The sequence below is a fragment of the Atractosteus spatula genome, chromosome 6, assembly GCF_055471065.1.
Source record: "Atractosteus spatula isolate fAtrSpa1 chromosome 6, fAtrSpa1.hap1, whole genome shotgun sequence".
Lineage (NCBI taxonomy): Eukaryota > Metazoa > Chordata > Actinopteri > Semionotiformes > Lepisosteidae > Atractosteus > Atractosteus spatula.
In genome coordinates, this window is record NC_142711.1 from 14,937,010 (window position 1) to 14,959,203 (window position 22,194).

Consider the following 22,194-nt stretch of genomic DNA (forward strand, 5'->3'; position numbering starts at 1 on the left):
CGAGACGTGTCGCAGGTGGTGGTGGGATCCAGGATCGTCTGACTGGCCTGTCAGAGTGAGGGAGATGGTAAACACTAAGTCACTGGACACAACAGTATATAAACATAACCCTACAGACAAGAAATTACACATCAACTGCTCTTCCATCAGTCTGTCGTGAAAGAGAGTGTGTCTGGGTGTGGCTCAAAATATTTAACACAGTGATTAACTCAATTCAATGAGGTAGGTAGAGTTTAACTTGAAGACAGGACAGGACAAAAAAACAGTGAGAGCGAGGCAGTGAAGACCACTGAGGAGGGTGAGATTAACAACACACTGACAGGACAATCCAGTACTTTAACACTGCACTGAGAGAGAGGGCTTAATACCGACACACTGATTTCTAGAAGAGTATGCAGATACAGTACAGTATTTACCATAGGAGTTTTAAGTGTAGTAGAAACATAAAAGATTATCAGAGCTGTAGAAGTAGTTCTCTTAATCAAAGCTGAAGTTGTGTCATCGGATGTAGTAGCAGCAGCAGCTGGGATACATTAAGTTTCAGATCTCTAATAAGGAAAACACTCTCCACTTGTAAGATTTATCTGTGCGTCTTTGCAATGAAAGTCTTGACACTTTTGTCCACGTGAGCAAAGCACGTCAGTTTTCAGGTGGCTGCTGAGGCTGACTGGAACACCCTGCAGACAGAGAGCTGTCACTGAGCAAATTCGTACCTGCGTGCAAGGGTTCCGGGTGTGCCTCACCCCTGCGCTGGCCGACACTGCCCCCTTGTGGTGTGCTTAGTCTGGCTGAGCTAGTGACTGCGGATTGGCGGTTGTTCTCTCTGTCTTGTCCTCTGTGCCACAGTGGCGTCGCCTCTCGGCCAATCCTCACTGATCTGGTGAAACAACAGCCTGACATCATCGGCATGTCACACACTCTGGATTCATCTCACATTGGCTGTCAACAGTCACGTCAGGTCCGATCAGTCGGACCATCTTGCTCGTTTTGCGGTTTGATAGTTGCTAAACAGCGACACTTGTTTCAGAAACCCTCAGATCTTAGTGTAAAAAACAACTTGTCTTACTCTATTCAATATTTGTTATTTTGCCCATTTGGAGTTCCCACATAAATATTATATTATATAATATATATTATAGAAATTAGCAAATAAAAAATATCAGCCAGCAGTTTCTTTAAAGAGCCCAGGTTGGGCCTAAATATATTCCCTTTTTAGTGACTAGAATTCCATTTTGTTACTGAGTATGAAGTTGTGGTCCTGTCTGTACTCCTTATGGTCTTATATACTTTGATAAAATCTCCTCTTCCCTGAACTCTGTCTAAGGCTCTAACATCCTTTTTTGTGGTTTGGTGACCAAAATGCTGCACAATACTCTAATTTAGGTTTCACTAGTGCATTGCAGAGCTTAAGTATTTTCAGTTCCAGACTTGTTTTTCTATACCTGAGATTTCTGTTTGCTTTCTGTCGAGGACATAGAAGAATCTACGCAATCACCCAGATCCCAGATCATGTGTAGCTTCCTGCAGTTTAGAATCACCCTGCTCCTTAGACACGGCTCAGATGTTTTTATTTTGTGAAACTCAGACTTGCTACTGAACAAGCGTGAAGCCTCTAGTTTCAGAAATAATTTTAAATAGAAATTGTCTAAATAAGACAATGCATGCTTTTCCTGAGCTACAGCAATTACAATTCACCAGACATCAAAAATGTGCATTAAAGAAGGGAGATCTTTGTTAGCGATCAGTTGCACATGCAAGAAAATGTATCGTCTTGTCAGATTTAGAAATATCATCCAAAAGTCACAATTGAAACGCATGTGTCAGTATGAGTCATGCGTGTCACAGCAAGGAGAAAATGGCAACACTGATCTGAGAGCTAGAGGCGCTTCTTTACACAAAGGGTGGTGGGAGTATGGAACAAGCTGCCCCGTCACGTATTTGAAGCTGATACCCTGGCTTCTTTCAAGTAACAGCTAGATGAGTTCCTGGGATCAATTAAGTAAGCAGATGGGCCTGATGGGCAGAATGACATCTTCTTGATTGAGACCGGTCTGATGTAAAAGACAGATGAGCGCATACACAGTTCATGCTACACTGGCTGTCCTTCATATCCACCACAACTGTGTCTCTCCCCACCTCCCCACCCGTATCTCCAGCTGGAGACAGGAAGTGGGCCGCTTGCCTCTGCAGCCGAGCTGAGGCAGGACAGGAAGTGTGCGCTCTCGCAGCGTGGTGGAAAAATCATGCTGAGCTTCGTTCTCTCTCACTTCTCTTTCTGCGCTGGGGTGGTGCGCCCGCTGCTCTGCTGAGGGGGAGTGGAAGAGAAGCGTCTCGTTCTGAGTCACCGCGAGGCTTGCTCTGGCTGTGTTACAGTTTTAGAATGCACAAGTAAGGCCTCGTTTGGCGTATCCTGTACAGCCGTGGGCGCCACATTGCAGTAAAGTCGAGCCATGTAAAACACGAGGCAAAGGACGCCTGAGGAACCAGGGTGGAAGTGCATTTCAGTAGAGAATGGGATGCACATCTTTACACAAGGGGTGGTTGGAGTATGGAACAAGATACCCAATAATTTTGTTGAGGCCGGTATCTTTTAAGTAATGGCTGGGTGAGATCCTCTGATCAAGACCGGAGACACCTCTTTACACAGAGCTCTGCAGTCTTGTTGCTGAACGAGCTGATACCCTGGATTCTTTCAAGTGATGGCTTAACGAGATCCTCAGATTAATTAACTTCTATCAAAAATGCTAAATTTCCTCTTTTGATAGAAGAATAGATTTCCTCTTCATGTTGGAAAGATTATCAAGAATCTAGTATTCATGTGGGCTTACGAAGAAATCACACTCAATAGAGATCGCTTATACACTGACTAGTGATTGCAGATTCACTGCCTAATTAGTGTTAATAAACTGACTAGAGTTCACTTATGCACTGACTAGTGATCTCTGATAAACACTGACTAGTCATCTTTGGTACTCTAACATATTCACAAAATAGGAATCCCTGAAGCACTGAGAATTGATTGCTGATACACTGACCGATAATATCTGATCCACACGGAATAGCAATCACTGATACACTGACTAGTGATCATAGTGATCACTGATACAAAGTGATACACTGACTAGTAACTGCTGATGTACATTCTGACGTGCAGATTAGTGATTGTAGCCAGCATCTGTATCACCCTGCAGCTCAAAACGGGCAGCCCACTGAAGCTCAGTAGGTATGAGCCTGGTCAGTTCCTGGATGGGAGACCACCTGGGAAAAACTAAGGTTGCTGCTGGAAGAGGTGTTAGTGGGACCAGTAGGGGGGTCTCACCCTGTGGTCTGTGTGGGTCCCGATGCCCCATGAACTGATGGGGACACTGTACTGTAAACAGGCACCGTCCTTCGGATGAGATGTAAAATTGAGGACCTGAGGTCCTAATGCGCCAGTATAGTGAGGGGACACTATACTGTAAAAAGGTGCCATCCTTCGGCTGAGACTTAAAACCAATGTGCTGACTCTCTGTGGTCCCAGGGTCTTTCTCAAAAAGAGTAGGGGTATAACCCCAGTGTCCTGGCAAAATTTCCAATTGGCCATTCCAATGATGGCTTCCTCATAATCCCCATCTCTGAACTGGCTTCATTACTCTGTTCCCCTCCCCACTGAGAGCTGATGTGTAGTGAGTGTTCTGGTGCACTATGTCTGCTGTCGCATCATCCATGTGGGGCTACACACTGGTGAAGGGGAGTCCTCATTACCTGTAAAGCACTTTGAGTGGAGTGTGTCCAGAAAAGTGTAAGTATAAGTGTAACCAATTATTATTATTACCCCATTCACTGTATAGTGATGATTGTTTCACTGGCTAGTGATTACTAATTCACTGAATAATGAGTGCTGATACACTAACTAGTAATTTCTGAAACACATTGAATAGTAATCACTGATACACTGAGTAGTGATCACTTATACAGTAACTAGTGATCACTGCTATATTGACTAGTGACCACTTATTCAGTGTGCAGCGACCCCTGATACAACGACTAGTGAGCACTGATACACAGTCTAGTTTGCTTCACTACCTAGTGATCGCTGATTTATTAACTAATCATCCTTGATACACAGCCAAGTGATCACTGATTCACTAAGTAGTGATAGCTAATCACCTTGTGATCACCTTTTCACTGACTAGAGATCACTAACAGACAGGAAACAGTAGGGAGGGGCAGGGGGGAAAGACTAGGAATAGCGAGAGAGACAGACTGGGAGGAGCAGGAGGGACAGTCAGACAAGTAGGAGCAGGAGGGACAGATTGGGAAGAGCAGGAGAGATAGTGCAGACTGGGAAGAGCAGGAGAGACAGTCAGACCGGGAGGAGCAGGAGGGACAGTACACACTGGGAGGAGCAGGAGGGACAGACTGGGAGGAGCAGGAGGGACAGTACACACTGGGAGGAGCAGGAGGGACAGTACACACTGGGAGGAACAGGAGGGACAGACTGGGAGGAGCAGGAGAGACAGTCAGACTGGGTAGAGCAGGAGAGACAGACTGGGAGAAGCAGGAGGGACAGGGCAGATTGCAAGGGGCAGGGAGGAGTTTATGGGCATGGACAGGAAAGAGCAGGGAGGATCAGATAGGGAGGGAAGAGTGGGAAGAGATAGAGGAAGGGAGGAGCAGAAGAAGAGCGATTGAGAGATTAAAGATGGCGACAGGGCAAGGAGAGCAAAAAGAAAGCTCAGAGCCAGACAGATGGAGAGATACTGACACCCCGGCAGCTCATACCCACTCCTGGTGACAAACAGCACCCCGACTGCAGAGTCAGCCCCCCAGGCCCCACCGAAATTACCCCCAACAGAAGAGAACGAAGTGAGCACTCACCCCGCGGGCCGCGAGTCAGAGAACGAGCAGGAGACGGGCCGCGGTGACGCCGCAGAAGACAAGGGTCTGTTTCTGACAAGGGCAGAAAGCTGCTTTTGTGAGTCAAGGGCGAGGGAGTGAAGTAGCAAGAGAACGAGAGAGCAAGGGAGAGAGAGAGAGCGAGCAGTGGGGGGAGGAGAGAGAGAGAGGGAGGAAAAGTGGTTTTCGTGTCATCAACAGATAAGGGAGAGAAATTGACTTCAGCAGGGTGGTGTTTTAAATGAATACTCATATTCCAGGGGAGCATCCTCTGATCAGGTTCAATGCAGAGTGTTCCAACACACTGAGAGACACGGACAGTGACAGACACACCCCGAAAAATTCATTACAGAGCCCAGAGAGCCTCAGAGCACACAAGGCTGTGAAAGAGCACAAGTGGAAACTACATAGATGTGTAACAGAAGGCACTTTTTTACACGAAGGGTTCTGGGAGTGTGCAACAGGAACATGAAATGGCTGAATGAGTTTGTCAGATCAATTAAAAGTACTTACTACCAAATGGACCAGAGGGACCAAATGGCCTCTTCTCATTTATGACCTTTTCACATTCTTCTCATCTAATGAGAGGGGAGTGAACTAGTCTTTATTTCTAATTCTCAGTATTGAAACACATAACAGCTTTAGAATGATGAGAAAGGCTCTAAACACAAACACTCCTGGTACAGACAGTCAGATATGGGCTCAACTTCAGACTTCAGAGGTCTGGACAGATCGAGTGGGAGGAGAGAGGAGGGGAGGAGACATACTGCACTCAGAGGACTGGGCAGACAGCCAGCAGGCACACAGCTGCGCTTCTGAGAGGGAACTGAAATAGAGGGCCCCTCCTCACTCCTGCTGCCTCTTTCTCACTCAAACCTGCCATAGCTGCCCCACTGTGCAGGCACAGGCATCATGGGCACAGCACTGCCAGATGAAACTAGGGAGTGGTGCCCTGCAGGCAAGATTGCTCAGTGCCCACAGATCTACACAGGTTACACAGATCACAGCACCTCCAGGTCTGACACACTGGCCCACTGATCGGACATCTCCAGGCCCACTGAGTGAACACAAGCAGGCCCAGCGGTCTGACACCTTAAAGTCCACAGGTTAGAGTTCTTGAACTCCACTCTTCAGACACCTCTAGGCCAACAGGTAAGACCCTTCCAGATCCACTGATCAGACACCGCCAGGCCCACTGATCAGATACCACCAGGTCCACTGATCCGACACCAACAGGCCCACAGGTCAGACACCACCAGGCCCACTGATCAGACACCACCAGGCCCACTGGTCCGATACCAACAGGCCCGCTGATCAGACACTACCAGGCCCACAGGTCCGACACCAACAGGCCCACTGATCAGACACCACCAGGCCCACTGATCAGACACCACCAAGCCCACAGGTCCGACACCAACAGGCCCACAGGTCCGACACCAACAGGCCCACTGATCAGACACCACCAGGCCCACTGATCAGACACCACCAGGCTCACTGGTCCGACACCAACAGGCCCGCTGATCAGACACCACCAGGCCCACAGGTCCGACACCAACAGGCCCACTGATCAGACACCACCAGGCCCACTGATCAGACACCACCAGGCCCACTGGTCCGACACCAACAGGCCCAAGGGTCTGACACCTTTAAAGTTTACAGGTCAGAGACTTTCAGGTCCACTGATGCAATACCATTAGGATCACACACCAGGCACCTCCACGCCATTTGTTGGACACTCTCCAGACATTTGTCTGTTATGCAAAATGAGGACTCTGCAGAGACCCCTGGGGTTCATATCCAAACTTGGATATGCTGTTCTTGCATTTGTCTCTGTAGTGTGTATTTGTCTGGTTTTGCTTTTGCTTAAAACTGAATTTTATTTTTATTTTTACTGTATTTTATGTCCCAAGCCTTGGCAACACTTTTATTGTAGTTCTAGAGAATTCAAATGTTAGAATGAAAAGAATTGAGAAACAGGTGGGGGAGAAGGAGAGAGTGTTGAATTCATTAATCGGAGCAATGATCATTTTGAATTTATTACAATTTATCACAATCATTTTTCCTTTTTTGTCTTTTGTTCATGCTCTTATTTTCCCAATCCCAGTAGTAAAGTAATGAAACTTCCTGAATTAGCTGTATTTTCTTTCAACTAATCAACTGTTTAGATTAGAATTTAGTTTAGTGTGCAAAAGATTAGAAAAAGAAAAACACTGAAGAGTAACTAGTGTGACTGAAGACTCATAACATAACAGGATGTGGTGAACTTGAGAACTGCTGCCTCTCTCTCTCTTCTGCCAAATTCAAATTCAAATTCAAGAGCATTTTTCGCATAACCAATGAATTATGTTGTCGTCAAAACAGATAAAATTTACATTCAGCATTTACAGAACAGGTATATAACTGAACATTTATACACATTCCATAATACATTATGAGATAGTCTCTTTCTCAGACTGTGACAGGAGATCACACACTGCATTATTATTGAGAGACAGGCTCACTGTCTGTTCCTCAGGCTGGGACAGGAGATCACACACTGCATTATAATTGAGAGACAGGCTCACTTTCTGTTCCTCAGGCTGGGACAGGAGATCACACACTGCATTACTATTGAGAGACAGGCTCACTTTTTGTTCATCAAGCTGTGACAGGAGATCACACACTGCATTATTATTGAGAGACAGGCTCACTGTCTGTTCCTCAGGCTGGGACAGGAGATCACACACTGTATTATTATTAAGAGATAGACTCACTGTCTGTTCCTCAGGCTGGAACAGGAGATCACACACTGTATTATTATTATTATTATTATTATTATTATTATTATTATTGAGAGACAGACTCACTATCTGTTCCTCAGGCTGGAACAGGAGATCACACACTGTATTATTATTATTGAGAGACAGACTCACTGTCTGTTTCTCAGGCTGTGACAGGAGATCACACAATGGGCTGCAATCCAGTTTGAGTGGGTATATCAGTGGATGTTTTAATGTTTTTTAGCTTGTGCTGTGATTTCATTGACTAACATATGGCGTTTTTGCAGTGCTGCTCTGAGGCTGTCTCATGTCTGTAGTGATCTGTCACTTGTCACTGCACACTGACCTGTCTCTCAGCTCCAAATTCAAATTCAAACTCAAACTCAAATTCGAGTTCAAATTCAAACAGCTTTATTGGCATGACCAAGGAATTACACTGTTGCCAAAGCAATAAGAATTAACAGAATGTTAAGGTGCTGTCAGACTAAGAGTGTGTCAGTGCGGTGTGCAGTTTGTGAGCTTGTTGGTGCAGTATTGACACTGTCCCATGTGTTTGTGAAGCCACATCCTGTGCAGTTTGCTGCAGCAGCCCAGGTGGTTAAGCAATGACAGATTAATCTGCAAATCCCTGCACAGCACAGGCCACTGTATGAAAATGTTTCAAAAATAGCTCCACCACACTGCAATACACAAGCCCATACACTGACAAGGAGGGGCTGGCACAAAACTATATACTAGACAACCTGGAGAAGCAATTGCAAAATGATAGGATATATGGTTAAAAGTATAGAATTTAAATCAAGGAACGTCATGCTGTCCCTGAGTTGTTATGATATGCTGAATTAATTGCCATTCGCTATGGAACTGCAGAAGGATTATTGTATGTTACCTTTGATTGCAGCACCCCCTAGTGTGAGACAATCACCACATAGTGAACAAAGTAGGCCTGGTGATCTCAAGTCAAGAGAAGAGACTCTCCACCAGGGGCAAGGCCATAAATTTGGGGCCACTACCTAGCAATGAATACAAGGAAGGACTCTTGTCAAGATTCAGTTTCAAAACTCCTTGCAACCATACCTTCAAATCGTCCATATATATGCTCACACCCAAAGAAGGCTCCACAGCCGAAACATTGTGTTTCCTGCAGGGAATAAACCTTTAACTTGTTCCTTTGCAGCCTACGCATGCTGATGCAGCTCCCTACTTGAACTACTTCAACCTACTTCTGCTGCGACCCACTATGCCTTCCTCTAAATCTTTTTCCAGATCTCTTCGTCGTTCCTTCTCCTCCTCCCTGGGCTGCTTGCCCCCTTCTCTCCCTAAACCAGCATCCCGTCTCTTCCCAGTGCCAAGACCAGGCTTTCTCACCACCTCCAATTATTTTACCGATGTAGTCGTTATAATATCATTCCTACAGGATTTTGCCAGAGATTTAACACTTTTTCCTTTGACTCTGACACTCAGAGACTTCTACAACAATTTTCGCAGAAGCTATGCTTACTACCATTTTCTCCATCAAACAACAGATGAACCTTTCTGACAACAACATCAAAGAAGCTAAGGAATTTTAAACCTCACACCCGAAGAAGGCTCCACAGGCGAAACATTGCGTTTCCTTTCTTCTCCTTTCAGCAAACCTTTAACTTGTTAATATATATATATCCTATGTACCATGAGCACCATGTTTTACCATTTAACCAATGTCAACCAATGTTGACATTACAGTACATGAAGAAATGAAGTATAACCATGCAGAAATCACATAGTTATACTCAAAAGAAACATAAACCTCAAGAAACAAGGGATATCTGTTCAAATGCCCTTAGATACCACTATTTGGTCTTCTATCAAAGGGCTATTTATAGTAAAACAGAAAAAACAGTCAGAATTCTGATTGCAACAAGCATTACAAAAAGGATTTAGATTATAACAATAGGTTATTCAACCAAATCACATCGGATGAGGACCAAAATTTGGAAAACCAAGTCACCCCTTCAGTGGCGAAATGAGGTACAACCACGTGCCATTGCTTGTATTGCATATCAGGATTTTGACATGACAAAATAGTGTCTTTCATTCTTTATTGTATAAGACAGCACAAAGTGCTGGATATGGTGCCACGTCACATACTTCATTCCCTCACAAAAGGGTAAACTCAAAATATTCTATTAAAATACAATACAAGCCATAGTAATCACTTCAGGAAGAAGTGGGCTATGCTTGTTTGGTATCAAATGAATGGGCAAAACATGAGTAGTTCAGAAATCTTAATATCAGCCAAACAAAGTGCAGACAATCTCCATGAGTACTCCAAAACATGAGTAGTTCAAAAATCGAAATATCAAACTCAGAAGAAGTTATGAGTTTTCGCAATTATTGACCATTACATCTTGTCTCTCTTAATAGAAGCAATACAAATTCCTGAAGGAGAGATATGCAAATATCAGATTTGAACTGGCCAACCAGAACCCTGGTAGACATGACTGACAAGTGATCTTTGTCTGAGGCTAATAAACAGGGCAAGCCGAGAACCACAATTTGGAAGTCAGGTCTGAGGATGGACGTTAGGCCCAGGAGGACAGGAGGTTAGTCCAGTGAAGAAAGGCCCAGGACGATTGAAGTTCTTGAAGTTCGGCCCAAGAGGACTGAACGTCAAGACCCAAGGAAGCCAGCACGCAAAGGCAAAGAAGTAGCAAAGAACTCAAATGGACCATCAGACACCCTGCTCCTCCCTCTCCGGCCAGCAGCCACAGCAAAGCTGGAAGAGCTCCTGAGTCACAGCACTCCTCACCTAACAAATCGCCCCTGATCAGGTGATGCCTACTTGATAGGGATAGCGTAAAAGACATTTATCTTATGCCTTAGCAACCTGCACTTTTCTAATTCTCTATTTTCCAACCATTTACTCATCTCTTTCCAGAAGCTTTTTTTTTATCTTACCCTGCAGCAAGATAATGACCCAAAACATACGGCACACTTATCCAAGAAGGTCATCAGGAAGAAGTAGTGGAAACTGTTGAACTGGCCAAGTCAGTCTCCTGATTTGAATCGTGTTCTACTTCCTGAAGAGTAAACTAAAGTTAGACAACCCAACAAATATGTACAATTACAATTAATCAAGTGGACTGAACATGTTAAGAAATCTTTGAGAGCAAAGCACTGTGGAATGGTTTAGCACTTCCTTCGTCAATGTCAATACATTAATCTGCGGGATTGCATTCAGGAATAAGGAGGATAAGTTTCAAATTCATGTAGCGGTTTCCTCTGCAATGTGTCCACTTCCTATTGAGCTGCCAATTATAATTTGACACTTTTTTCATGTACATCAGTTCTGTAGTCTTGCACAATGCTCATTTTTGTGGAACCTGTTACCTGTTTTATCGTTTTGTTTGCAGTTTCTGTTTCAGTTGCAGTGAGACTTCCCATGGCTTATGGGTCATGGAGGCACGTCTTACACAAAGAGATGTGGGAAAGTGTTAAAAGCTGACCAGTCTTGTTGTTTCAGCCAGCCAACTGACTCTGCAGACATTGTATAGTGACACACTGTACACTGACAAACAGACTGTATAGACTGCACAATAATGCGCACTGTACACTACCAAACTGTATAAGCAAACACTTGACAACCTCCAATGTATTACTGTCACATTATAGTAGAACAGTCCTGTTACAGTAGTAGCTACAGTCCCAGTACAGTAGAACAGTCCCATTACAATAGAGAATACAACCACAGTACAGGAGAACAGTCCTGTTACAATACAGGCTACAGTCACAGTGAGTTTCAATACTCCTGACATACTGAAAAGGTGCAGTAACATAAAAATAACTATGTCAATAGCTGTTTATAGTAGAAGGGCTTACAGAGTTAAAGTGAAGATTAGAAAGATTTAAAATTGCACACACTAAACAATATAACAGCATCTTCTCCTTACTCAGTATAGATATAATCTTTTTAGCCTGAATAGCTTTAAAGTCATTAACCAAAAATAATTAATTCTCATTAATTTGTTACTCCCAAATCAGCTTAGTAATCAGTGCTGCATTTCTAATTGTCCACCATCTATTACTACGTCACATGAAGCATAAATACAGTTTTCAGTAATTAATTCATCTTCATGATTTCTCTCTTGTGAAGGAGGGTAACAAACGGCAGCTGTAGTCAGTTCTCATGTTGACCTGCGAACAGAGGAAAGATCAATATATCTCCAGCTCACGGAGACTCAGGAACCTTGTGAGCTGACAAAGACTCACCCCACTGGGCAGCAAGCAGTATCCTGGGCATTATCCCAACAGGCCTTGCAGGAGCAGAGCCACAGAGAGCACAGGAGCCAGGACAGAGGAGGAGAGGGTGCGAGGGGCAGAGTTGGACCTGGAGCTGGAGTACAAGAGGAGAGAGTCAGCCAGACAGAGAGAGGGTGAGGAGAACAGAGATGTACAGATGCACATATCACTAGACACGACAGTCAGTACATTCTTCAATTAAAGCATTTCTTTTAGATATACTGTACAGCCACTGAGAACAAAACTGCATGACCTTTAAAATGCACAAGCTGCGAATCTTTGAAATTCTTAAATATAAATAATCCATCCACCTATTTGCTAACCGATTCTTCCAAGGAAGGGTCACGGAGGAGCAGGAGTCTATCCTTGCAATTAACAGGTGAAAGACAGGATACACCCTGGAGGAGACACCAGTCCATTGCAGTGCAGACACACACACCAATCTACACAGAAGCCAATTAACTTACTTGTTTTTTTTTGGATTGTGGGAGGAAGCCCATATGAAATAGAGCCTGATAAAGTACAGGCTCACTGACCACAGCTTGGCCATTAAAGCTGGACACAGACAGACCTGAGTGTCCAGAGAGGACAGGGTCATTGACCATAGCCTGGTCACAGATGTGGGGTGACACAGGCAGACTTGGCTTTCCAGAGAGCACAGACACAGTGCCTACAGCTTGGGCATAGAAACTAGACAGAGGTATACAGACCTGTCTGGCTGTACAGAAAAAAACAAGCATAGTGACCGCAGATTGATCAGCGTGATCTCCTGTCACAGCCTGAGAAAGAGAAAGTGTGCCTCTTAACTAATACAGCACGTGCTCCCTCTGGAGAAATAAGAAATATCACATTTACTGCACCCATTCCACAAAAAGTATAAGAGTGAATGGGGGCCATATTGAAAAGTATTGGGAAATTCATTATTTTCAATTGGGGGCAGCGGTGGGATAGGTGTGGTAGCAGTGTAACGGTACTTGGGGAAAACCATAATCCAGCCATTGGTGGAAATAATGGACTTATTTATAGTTCATAGCTCACTGTACCACATTATAGTCTCCTTTAATGCCAGCATATATGTTGTTTACTTACAACTTTAAAATAGGGTGTGAGAAGAACCCCTGGAACTTGCCTTGGAAAGAATGAACATGCGTGATTACTGTAGGTACCGCGGGACTGTAGAACAATCTTCTTCTTGCCTTTGTCTGTTTTTGTCACTGACTTCACCTTGAACTTCTCAAAGGGAGGGATCAGCACCTCGGCCTCAGCTGGAAACTGGGAGAACTTCTCAATGTCCACCCCATGGCAGGTCTGGATTTCGAAGAAGGTAGTATCTCCAAAAAAGTGTGCAAAGGCTTCGTCTTTAGAGCTGGATGAAAACTGGCCGAATCTTATTTCTGAGTTCACTTCTGCCTCAAAGTCCTCTCTACTTCCTCTGTACACCTTATAGCAGACAGTGAGTTGTTGTCTCAGCAAGCGGAGAGCGTCGGTCAGCAGGAAGTGAAGAGACTTGTATGGGTAGGTGTTCATGTACTCCTGCACGCTGCCCCCACTGCTTCTTGTGGCTTTATTGAATTCCAGGTAAATGGAGTTGGAGGTGTAGACAAAAATCGCTCTGCAGTGCTCAGGTGTTCCCCCAGGAACAGGTTCAGTGCATTCGACAACATCCCAAGCTTCACGAAATAGGTTGTTCTCCTTCTTCTCCTTTTCCAGAAGTCCTCCTTTTACCGTCACATTTAGCATCTCATTCTGACAGCTCAGATACTGATCGTCTACTGAGTTCTCAGCCATATCCAGTTTCACTGTGTGGGGGAACTTTGATATAAAAATAGCAAATTAAGAAAAACAGCTTACAAAACATTGAAAAACAATCATGTTTTTCAGAACTTTACATCGTTACATGATAACACCAGCTTTCCTGTCCCGGACAATTTATTATTTTGAATTATTTTTTTAATAGTGAGTACGTAATTATCATACTACGAGACTGAAAGAGTTTTCAGCTCAGAATTCAAATGAATAAATGAGACAATAGCTTAAAGGAAATTTATCAGTTGTTATTATATTTTACAATGTCACAGGTTCTGCACAGGTTTCACAAGATGAGATCATTGCTGTGATGTCACTTCCTGAGAAGTCTGCTGGCCCATTTGCATGGCGGATTTCAGCTCGAGGATGGCTGGGAGGTATCTGCGAGATACTAGCACACATATATAAATACATAAACTCACTGATTGTGTAGGTTCTCCAGATGTAATAGCACCGAGCCCAATGAAGCAGACAATCATCCATTGAGTCCTATCCTCCCACATCTTGGGACATCAGCACTATATTGCTGTGCTGTCTGTTACACACACACGATAGTGAGCACTCTAGCAGAATGGAAATATGACAAAGTGCTGGAGAAATATAGACCAAGGGTTAAACATCTGCAGGTGAAACTCTCGTCCTCTTGTACTTTACATATGCACAAACACTGCCACATAACATTTTTATACAACCACCATATTTTCTATACACGATTTGTTTTAAGGGGATTTATACATACCATAAAACAATTTGCATTTATATATATCTTGGGTGGCATGGTGGCACTTGGTTAGCATCACAGCTATGCAATGCAAAGACCCTGGGCTCAATGACTGGGGTGCTACATGTGTGGAGTTTGTATACTCTCCCTGTGTTCGTGTGGGTTTCCTCTGGGTGCTCCAGTACTGTCCCACAGTTGAAAAACATACTAGTTGGTTAAGCTGGCTCCTGGGAAACTTTTTGTGTGTGAGACCTGTGACAGACTGGTGTCCCTCCAGGGTCTATCCCTCCTTGTGCCCATGGCTTGGTGGGTTAGGCCAAGCAGGGATTTCTGTCTTGAAGGTCTGATGAGCCTTCAATCAACTTTGACGTGAAACACATATGTGCTTCACTTTCCTATTCTAGGAAGAGATTCAGTTGAATAAAGTGATGTTTTCCTGGATGTGTTGACACATGTTCAAAATATATTTACTGGCATCTGAAAGGTTTTTTTTTTCTCATAGATCCCTAAAAAGAGAAATGAAGAAGTAATTACTGTGAACCATTATTGTTCCACTTTCCCTTATACAATCTAAACTCTGTTCCGGTTTGATTGGTGCATTGAAAGTGTTCTTAAATGGGTTTCTTTAACTGTGTGACCTGAAAACGGGACCTACCTAAACGTGTGCTTTTCGTTTCCATCTTGAAAATAAAATCATTATTATAGCAACGCAGTAATGATAGTTTATATCCAGTAAATGTAATCCTAATGATTCCCTAAATAAATCAAATCACTCCAAACTGGTTTGTGTTTATAAGATACACACTGTATTCATACAGTGGAATAGGAGAATGAGCTTTTAAATGAGTTTCTCATTTTATGTGGATTATAACGAGACTTGTGGTATGTAATGAATGAGCCAGTTGGAGTCTCCTGTCATTATATTACTGAACACGACTGATCAGGATACACTAAGGGCACAAAAATTTCAAATTCCTCAGATATTCCTGCATGATATTTTAACACCTCGGGGTAACATTTTAACTTAACAGCTTGTCTAACTATTTCATGCACCAGGAGGTTTATAATGCGTATTTGCTTCCCTCTGCTGTTTCTCTGCGGTACTGCAGCCTGTCTTTGAACTGGTACGTAGAAGAGATACGAGGCTCAGCGACCGTCCTGAACTCATCACTGCTAAGCAGATCCAGTAGCACGGAAACCACATTGTTTGTATCTTCCATTTGTCTAGTTAGGACCTTGAAACACTTGTTCTAAAATAGACTATACATCTGCTATAAAGATTGTATACTACATGGTGTTATAAGGTCTTTGTATTTTCTAGTGTGTATTTTTGAAACTAACTTTGTAAATCACCGGGTCTCTCTGTGGCTGATGTGACTGAGCATTCAGTAAGCGAGTTGTATCGGAGCTATTAATGTTTTAAGTAATATTTATAAATAATAGGGGGTCTTTAATTAACCAATGGGCAAGAAAATGCTTCTCATATAGTTTGACCACGTTTATCATATTGGACAACTTCATACAACAAAGAGTGAGGATTTCATTAAAGCTCCTTAAGAATGAATTTTCTGCGGTTCTAATCCCATATCTTTTCTTCATATCTCCAAGGTCCTCCAGTTTATTTATTACATGATTTTATTGTTGCATTTATTTTCACAGAAAGGGGAAACCTGCCAGAAACAGCGTGAGGAGCAGCAGGGAGAGAGAAAAGAACCTGAACTCAGAAGCGACACGGCAGACACAGAGCTTCAGGAGCAGGATGGCAAACACAGTACCTGCTGCAGTCTGGCTCAGGGCACGAAGAGTCCTCCTGGCTCGTAGGTGTCTGATCCCAGTCCGTTCTGCTGCAGCTCTCCAACACCAGGGATCCTGCAGAAGAAGACGAAAGGGATGAGTCTCAGGACTCCACAGGACGAAGGTGTCAGAACCCTCACCAGGACAAGGGCAGGGTGAAGATAGTGCGCTCTGTTACAAGAGCACTGCAATTATAACCAGCTCTGTGAGTTCAAGCCTTTGCTTACCACACAGACTCACGCTGAAAGGGAAATCTGAAGTTGATGGAAATTAGTCCTGCCTGGGTGAACAGAGTCTTTGTGCAATGAGAGGCACATCAGGCCAAAGTGAATTCCACACTCTCCCACTGTCACACACAGACTCGGAGCTGTTGTGTTCCTGGCACTGGAAGTGGAGCTCTGCCCTCATGGCACTATCCCACAGAGTGTCTCTGAATTAAATACAGCAGACTGAAATGGGAACTCTGCACCTCTACCCCCAGACTCCAAGTGTGGATTTCTGTCATTCAAATTTTAAATTGACCTCATCCTTGTCGCCAGATCGAACTCTTCAAAAGTTTCTAATTTTAGGAGGCGCTACACGTTTTCAGAAAGCCTCCTCCTGTAAAAATAACTTGACTGACTTCAAGGATGCTATACGTAGAGCTCTGAAGCCTGCCGCTCAGAAGAACTATATCCAGAGGTGCCAGAGAAGTAGAGACTTCGCCAAGAGAGAGGAAACATCTCAGTAATCGAAGGTGCAGTAGCTTCCACGCGTCCAACGACAAGAGGTGACGACACCCGTCATTCTGTGAGACAGCAAAAACTATGAAAGTAGCAGGTAGCGTGGCCGAGCGGTCTAAGGCGCTGGATTAAGGCTCCAGTCTCTTCGGGGGCGTGGGTTCGAATCCCACCGCTGCCAAACCATTTTCGACTCCCTGCAATTTGACCAGTTGGAAACAATCCTACTATTCTAAAAGTAACGAAAAATAACATGACACTATTGCAAGAGGCGGAAAGCTGTGATTGCAATTCATTTCTCGTCATTGCGGTGCACGTTTTAAGACCGGAACTGTAATACGTTTTTGTGATCTCCCCTGGGAGAATTTCATCAGCTAATTCGCAGTCAGAATAAATCGCAATACGGCACAGAAAGCGGGAGTGGGAGAACGTAAATCATACTCGTACTGGATTTCACGGGGATTCTGAAATGTTTCTTGCAAAAGTATTCAGGTTTGCTTGAAACTATAATTTAAAAGTATCCTGAAAATTCCTAGCGTCTAGTCTCTGAAGTCGCTGTCACAAAACTCCGACATGATTTCCCAGTGCATGATGTGCACAGTGCCTTTACTTTTCTCTGCCCACAATGAGAAGGAGGATGAATTGAGGGAGCCCCTTGACTCCCCGTGTCTCACTGTATTTCTCATCATACTGGGAGTGGTGATGTCGCTTCTGGGTAAAGTCTGTCGGGGGTTGTTTCAGACGGGTCAGGTATGAGTGCGCTTTGCCACAAGACGTGACGCTTGACTCCCCAGAACATTGTCGGGAATCTGCATCTTCCAGAGCCCGGATAGCTCAGTCGGTAGAGCATCAGACTTTTAATCTGAGGGTCCAGGGTTCAAGTCCCTGTTCGGGCGGTTAATTTTCCTCTGCTAATTGCAAACATCCAAAATACTTGGTCTTTTGTCCTTTAGTTTCTCGAGCGGTACCATGTATATTTTCAATGTTAAATACGTTTCAACCTCTGTTGCATTTTTCTTCACATCCACCAGCGCTATTCCAGACGGCACAAGAGATGACAGGTGACGTACTGTAACCGCAGGCTAAAATCCCCTAACAACAACACTTCCGTGCTTGATCGATTTCCTTCTCCCTCTGTCTTGGTTGGGGACATGCTTCGCATGAATGAGATCCCGGGTTCAATCACAGAAATCACCAGGAGTTTTATATCGGCCCAACTCATACTGCAAACGACGCTTGAGTCAGTTGAAACTTAACTCGTTTCCTTAAAGAGCCCGCTGCACACGGTGAAATTCAGACACTCTCGAAGTGTTACGATGTTTCGCTGCGGTTTTTAAACGTACTTAAAACGCATTCGCTTTATTTTAAATAATTTAAAGTCATCTGGAGAAAAGTAGGAAAAGATCGTCTTTCTTGTCACGGCTGTTGAAGAGTTGACCTGCTGACTCTCAGCCGGGTTTACTTGAAACCCCTTCAGCGAGCGAGACTCCCTCTGGACTCCGCACCGAGCTGAGAGCTGCGCGAACTCCTCACTGCTACATGAACTTTCGTTGAGATGATCTACGTGGAGTACATTAACAACACCACCGTGAACTGTTTCGCTATATGAAGGAAAAGCTCTAAAGTGATTAACTTTTCAAAGAGCCATGGAGCAACGCGAAAAACTGAATTTGACAGAATACCGACTACTACAGTAGTACCAAAGTCTGTATTTGACGCTTTTATTAGCAGACCATTCTTGCAGTTAAAGGCACGATGAATTGGTTAACACTGGAATGCGACTATAACAGTTCAGTGTTAAGTCTTGTGGGAAGTCACGAATTTCCAATTTTTGGCGTCGAAAATAGAATACTAATTTCGTGGGTTTCATACAAGTTTAAAAGCATCATGAAGGATCAAACAAGATCTTCAGAACTAAATATTTTAATACCTTCGCAGTTTTTTTCCTCATGGCGCCTCACTCGATATTACCCCCGGGGAGATTGTAAAAGCCATACGTGCGTGCACGTTCTTCTGCTATGTTATGCTCAAGTCCGCTGAATACTTAAAGGCAAGGTTTTTCAAGATAAAGTTTTTCAAGAGCCCACAGAATTTATTCGAGTGAAATTCCGCAGACTTAAATGGGAGCTATACACTTCAACCGAATGTGGGTTTGTGTCATTCAAATTTTAAATTAACCTCATCCTTGTTGCCAGATCGAGCCCTTTAAAAGCTGTAGTAGTTCAGGTGGGGAGCCGCGTCAGCATGTGTAGGCTGCAAAGGAACAAGTAAAAGGTGTATTCAATACTGAAAAAAGAAAGAAAACACAACGTTTCAGCCGTGGAGCCTTCTTCAGGTGTGAGCACCCTTTAAAAGTTTCTAATTTTAGGAGGCGCTACACGTTTCAGAAAGCCTCCTCCTGTAAAAATAAAATGACTTCAAGGACGCTATACGCTGAGCTCTGAAGCCTGCCGCTCAGAAGAGCTATATCCAGAGGTGCCAGAGAAGTAGAGATTTCGCCAAGACAGAGGAAACATCTCAGTAATCGAAGGTGCAGTAGCTTCCAGGCGTCCAACGACAAGAGGTGACGACACCCGTCATTCTCTGAGACAGCAAAAGAAGGAGCTGTGACGGGTAGCGTGGCCGAGCGGTCTAAGGCGCTGGATTAAGGCTCCAGTCTCTTCGGGGGCGTGGGTTCGAATCCCACCGCTGCCAAAAGTTTTTCGACTCCCTGCAATTTGACCAGTTGGAAACAATCCTTCTGTTCCTAAAGTTACAAAAAGCTGTGATTTCTTATGCGATTCATTTCTCATCTTTTCGGTGCACGTGTAAGACCAGAACTGTAATACGTTTTTGGGATCTCCCGTGGGAGAATGTGTCTATATTTTATCAGTTAATACGCAGTCAGAATAAATCGCAATTAAATACGGGTCGGAAAGCGGGAATGGGAGAACGTAAACCGTACTCGTACTGGATTTCACGGGGATTCTGAAATGTTTCTTGCAAAAGTATTCAGGTTTGCTTGAAACTATAATTTAAAAGTATCCTGAAAATTCCTAGCGTCTAGTCTCTGAAGTCGCTGTCACAAAACTCCGACATGATTTCCCAGTGCATGATGTGCACAGTGCCTTTACTTTTCTCTGCCCACAATGAGAAGGAGGATGAATTGAGGGAGCCCCTTGACTCCCCGTGTCTCACTGTATTTCTCATCATACTGGGAGTGGTGATGTCGCTTCTGGGTAAAGTCTGTCGGGGGTTGTTTCAGACGGGTCAGGTATGACTGCGCTTTGCCACAAGAAGAGACGCTTGACTCGCCAGGACTTTGTCGGTCGTCTGCAGCTACAAGAGCCCGGATAGCTCAGTCGGTAGAGCATCAGACTTTTAATCTGAGGGTCCAGGGTTCAAGTCCCTGTTCGGGCGATTGAGTTTCTTCTGTCAATTGGAAACATTCAAAACAAAATTCACTCTTGAAGTGTTACGATGTTTCGCTGCGCTTTTAAACGTACTTCTAATGCATTCTTTTTTTAAATAATTTTAATTTTAAATAATTTTAAATAATTTAAAGTCATCTGGAGAAAAGTAGGAAAAGATCGTCTTTCTTGTCAAGGCTGTTGAAGAGTTGACCTGCTGACTCTCAGCCGGGTTTACTTGAAAACCCGTTCAGCGAGCGAGACTCCCTCTGGACTCCGCACTGAGCTGAGAGCTGCGCGAACTCCTCTCTGCGTGTCCTGTACTGTTACAGGAGCTTTCGTGGAGATGATCTACGTGGAGCGCAGCGACAACACCACCGTGAACTGTTTCGCTATATGAAGGAAAAGCTATAAAGTGATTAACTTTTCAAAGAGCCATGGAGCAACGTGAAAGACTGAAATGACAGAATACCGACTACTACAGTTTTCTCACACATGCATGAGGTTGTGGATATCACTTCAGCAAGTGCGCGCGTTGCTCTTCTAGACCGTGATACAATGAAGTCATTCGAATGATGTGGAGTCGTGTCCCGCCAGAATCGCGGTGCACTTGGATTAAATCGTTCCAAATCCTCAGGAGACCGGCGTTGTCAACGAGAGGACTTCTTCACAATCGGAAACGAACCAGAGGTCACAAGGGAGAAACTACGACAAGTGCGTTTAACACCGAGCACTCGCGCACCTTTCTTGTTAAAGGATTCTAGGTGTATGGAACAAGCTTGCCACACAATACACAATACAAATGTACACTTGAAAATACAAAGTCCTTAGAACACCATGTAACATTCAGTCTATATAGCAGATATATCGTCTATTTTAGAACAAGTGTTTCAAGGTCCTAACTAGACAAATGGAAAATACAAACAATGTGGTTTCCGTGCTACTGGATCTGCTCAGCAGTGATGAGCTCAGGACGGTCGCTGAGCCTCGTATCTCTTCTACGTATCAGTTCAAAGACAGGCTGCAGTACCGCAGAGAAACAGCAGAGCGAAGCAAATGCGCATTAGAAACCTCCTGGTGCATGAAATAGTCAAGACTACCGGTCAAGTTAAAATGTTACCCTCAGGTGTTAACGCATTATGTAGAAAATATCAGAAGGTTGAAATTTTTGTACCGTTAGTGTATCCTGATCAGCCGTGTTCAGTAATATAATGACAGGAGACTCCAAATGGCTCATTCATTACATACCACAAGTCTCGTTATAATCCACATAAAATGAGAAACTCATTTAAAAGCTCATTCTCCTATTCCACTGTATGAATACAGTGTGTATCTTATAAACACAAACCAGTTTGGAGTGGTTTGATTTATTTAGGGAATCATTAGGATTACACTTACTGGATATAAACTATCATTACTGCGTTGCTATAATAATGATTTTATTTTCAAGATAGATGGAAATGCAAACTTCACTTGAGTCAGTGGAAACTTTTACTCATTTCCTCAGGGTGTCCGCAGTACACAGTGAAATTCAGACACTCCTGAAGTGTTACGACGTTTCTCTGCTCTTCTAAAGATACCGCTTATGCATTTAGCTTTATCTATCAAATGATTTACAATAATTTAAAGTCGTCTGTAGGAAAAGATCGTCTTTCTTGTCACGGCTGTTGAAGAGTTGACCTGCTGACTCTCAGCCGGGTTTACTTGAAAACCCGTTCAGCGAGCGAGACTCCCTCTGGACTCCGCACTGAGCTGAGAGCTGCGCGAACTCCTCTCTGCGTGTCCTGTACTGTTACAGGAGCTTTCGTGGAGATGATCTACGTGGAGCGCAGCGACAACACCACCGT

General features: G+C 43.9%; 1 protein-coding gene and 4 non-coding genes across 5 annotated transcripts; 4 read left to right on the forward strand and 1 right to left on the reverse strand.

The window, feature by feature from the left end:
• Positions 1-750: 750 nt before the first annotated feature.
• LOC148832018 (erythroblast NAD(P)(+)--arginine ADP-ribosyltransferase-like) lies at positions 751-14,253 on the reverse strand. The gene is made up of 6 exons (XM_088919628.1): positions 14,147-14,253; positions 13,048-13,730; positions 11,889-12,012; positions 11,010-11,813; positions 10,578-10,699; positions 751-877 (listed from the first exon to the last, which is right to left on the reverse strand). The coding sequence occupies exons 1-3, from the start codon at positions 14,225-14,227 to the stop codon at positions 11,919-11,921; spliced, it is 858 nt and encodes a 285-aa protein (XP_088775754.1). The 5' UTR covers positions 14,228-14,253; the 3' UTR covers positions 751-877; positions 10,578-10,699; positions 11,010-11,813; positions 11,889-11,918.
• Positions 14,254-17,057: 2,804 nt separating this feature from the next.
• On the forward strand, positions 17,058-17,139 carry trnal-aag (transfer RNA leucine (anticodon AAG)). The gene has a single exon. It is a non-coding gene; the product is annotated as a tRNA-Leu (tRNA).
• A 642-nt stretch (positions 17,140-17,781) lies between these two features.
• Positions 17,782-17,854, forward strand: trnak-uuu (transfer RNA lysine (anticodon UUU)). The gene has a single exon. It is a non-coding gene; the product is annotated as a tRNA-Lys (tRNA).
• A 1,716-nt stretch (positions 17,855-19,570) lies between these two features.
• trnal-aag (transfer RNA leucine (anticodon AAG)) lies at positions 19,571-19,652 on the forward strand. Its single transcript has one exon. It is a non-coding gene; the product is annotated as a tRNA-Leu (tRNA).
• Positions 19,653-20,284: 632 nt separating this feature from the next.
• Positions 20,285-20,357, forward strand: trnak-uuu (transfer RNA lysine (anticodon UUU)). Its single transcript has one exon. It is a non-coding gene; the product is annotated as a tRNA-Lys (tRNA).
• Positions 20,358-22,194: the final 1,837 nt, after the last annotated feature.

What these genes read in the sequence shown, in the direction of transcription:
- LOC148832018 (XM_088919628.1), bottom strand. Translation starts at nt 14,227, where the DNA reads ATGTGGGAGGATAGGACTCAATGGATGATTGTCTGCTTCATTGGGCTC. An exon ending in CTGGAGAACCTACACAATCA is followed by an intron (nt 13,731 to 14,146) that starts GTGAGTTTATGT and finishes TTTATATCAAAG; the next exon opens with TTCCCCCACACAGTGAAACT. An exon ending in GCATGTTCATTCTTTCCAAG is followed by an intron (nt 12,013 to 13,047) that starts GCAAGTTCCAGG and finishes CTTGTACTCCAG; the next exon opens with CTCCAGGTCCAACTCTGCCC.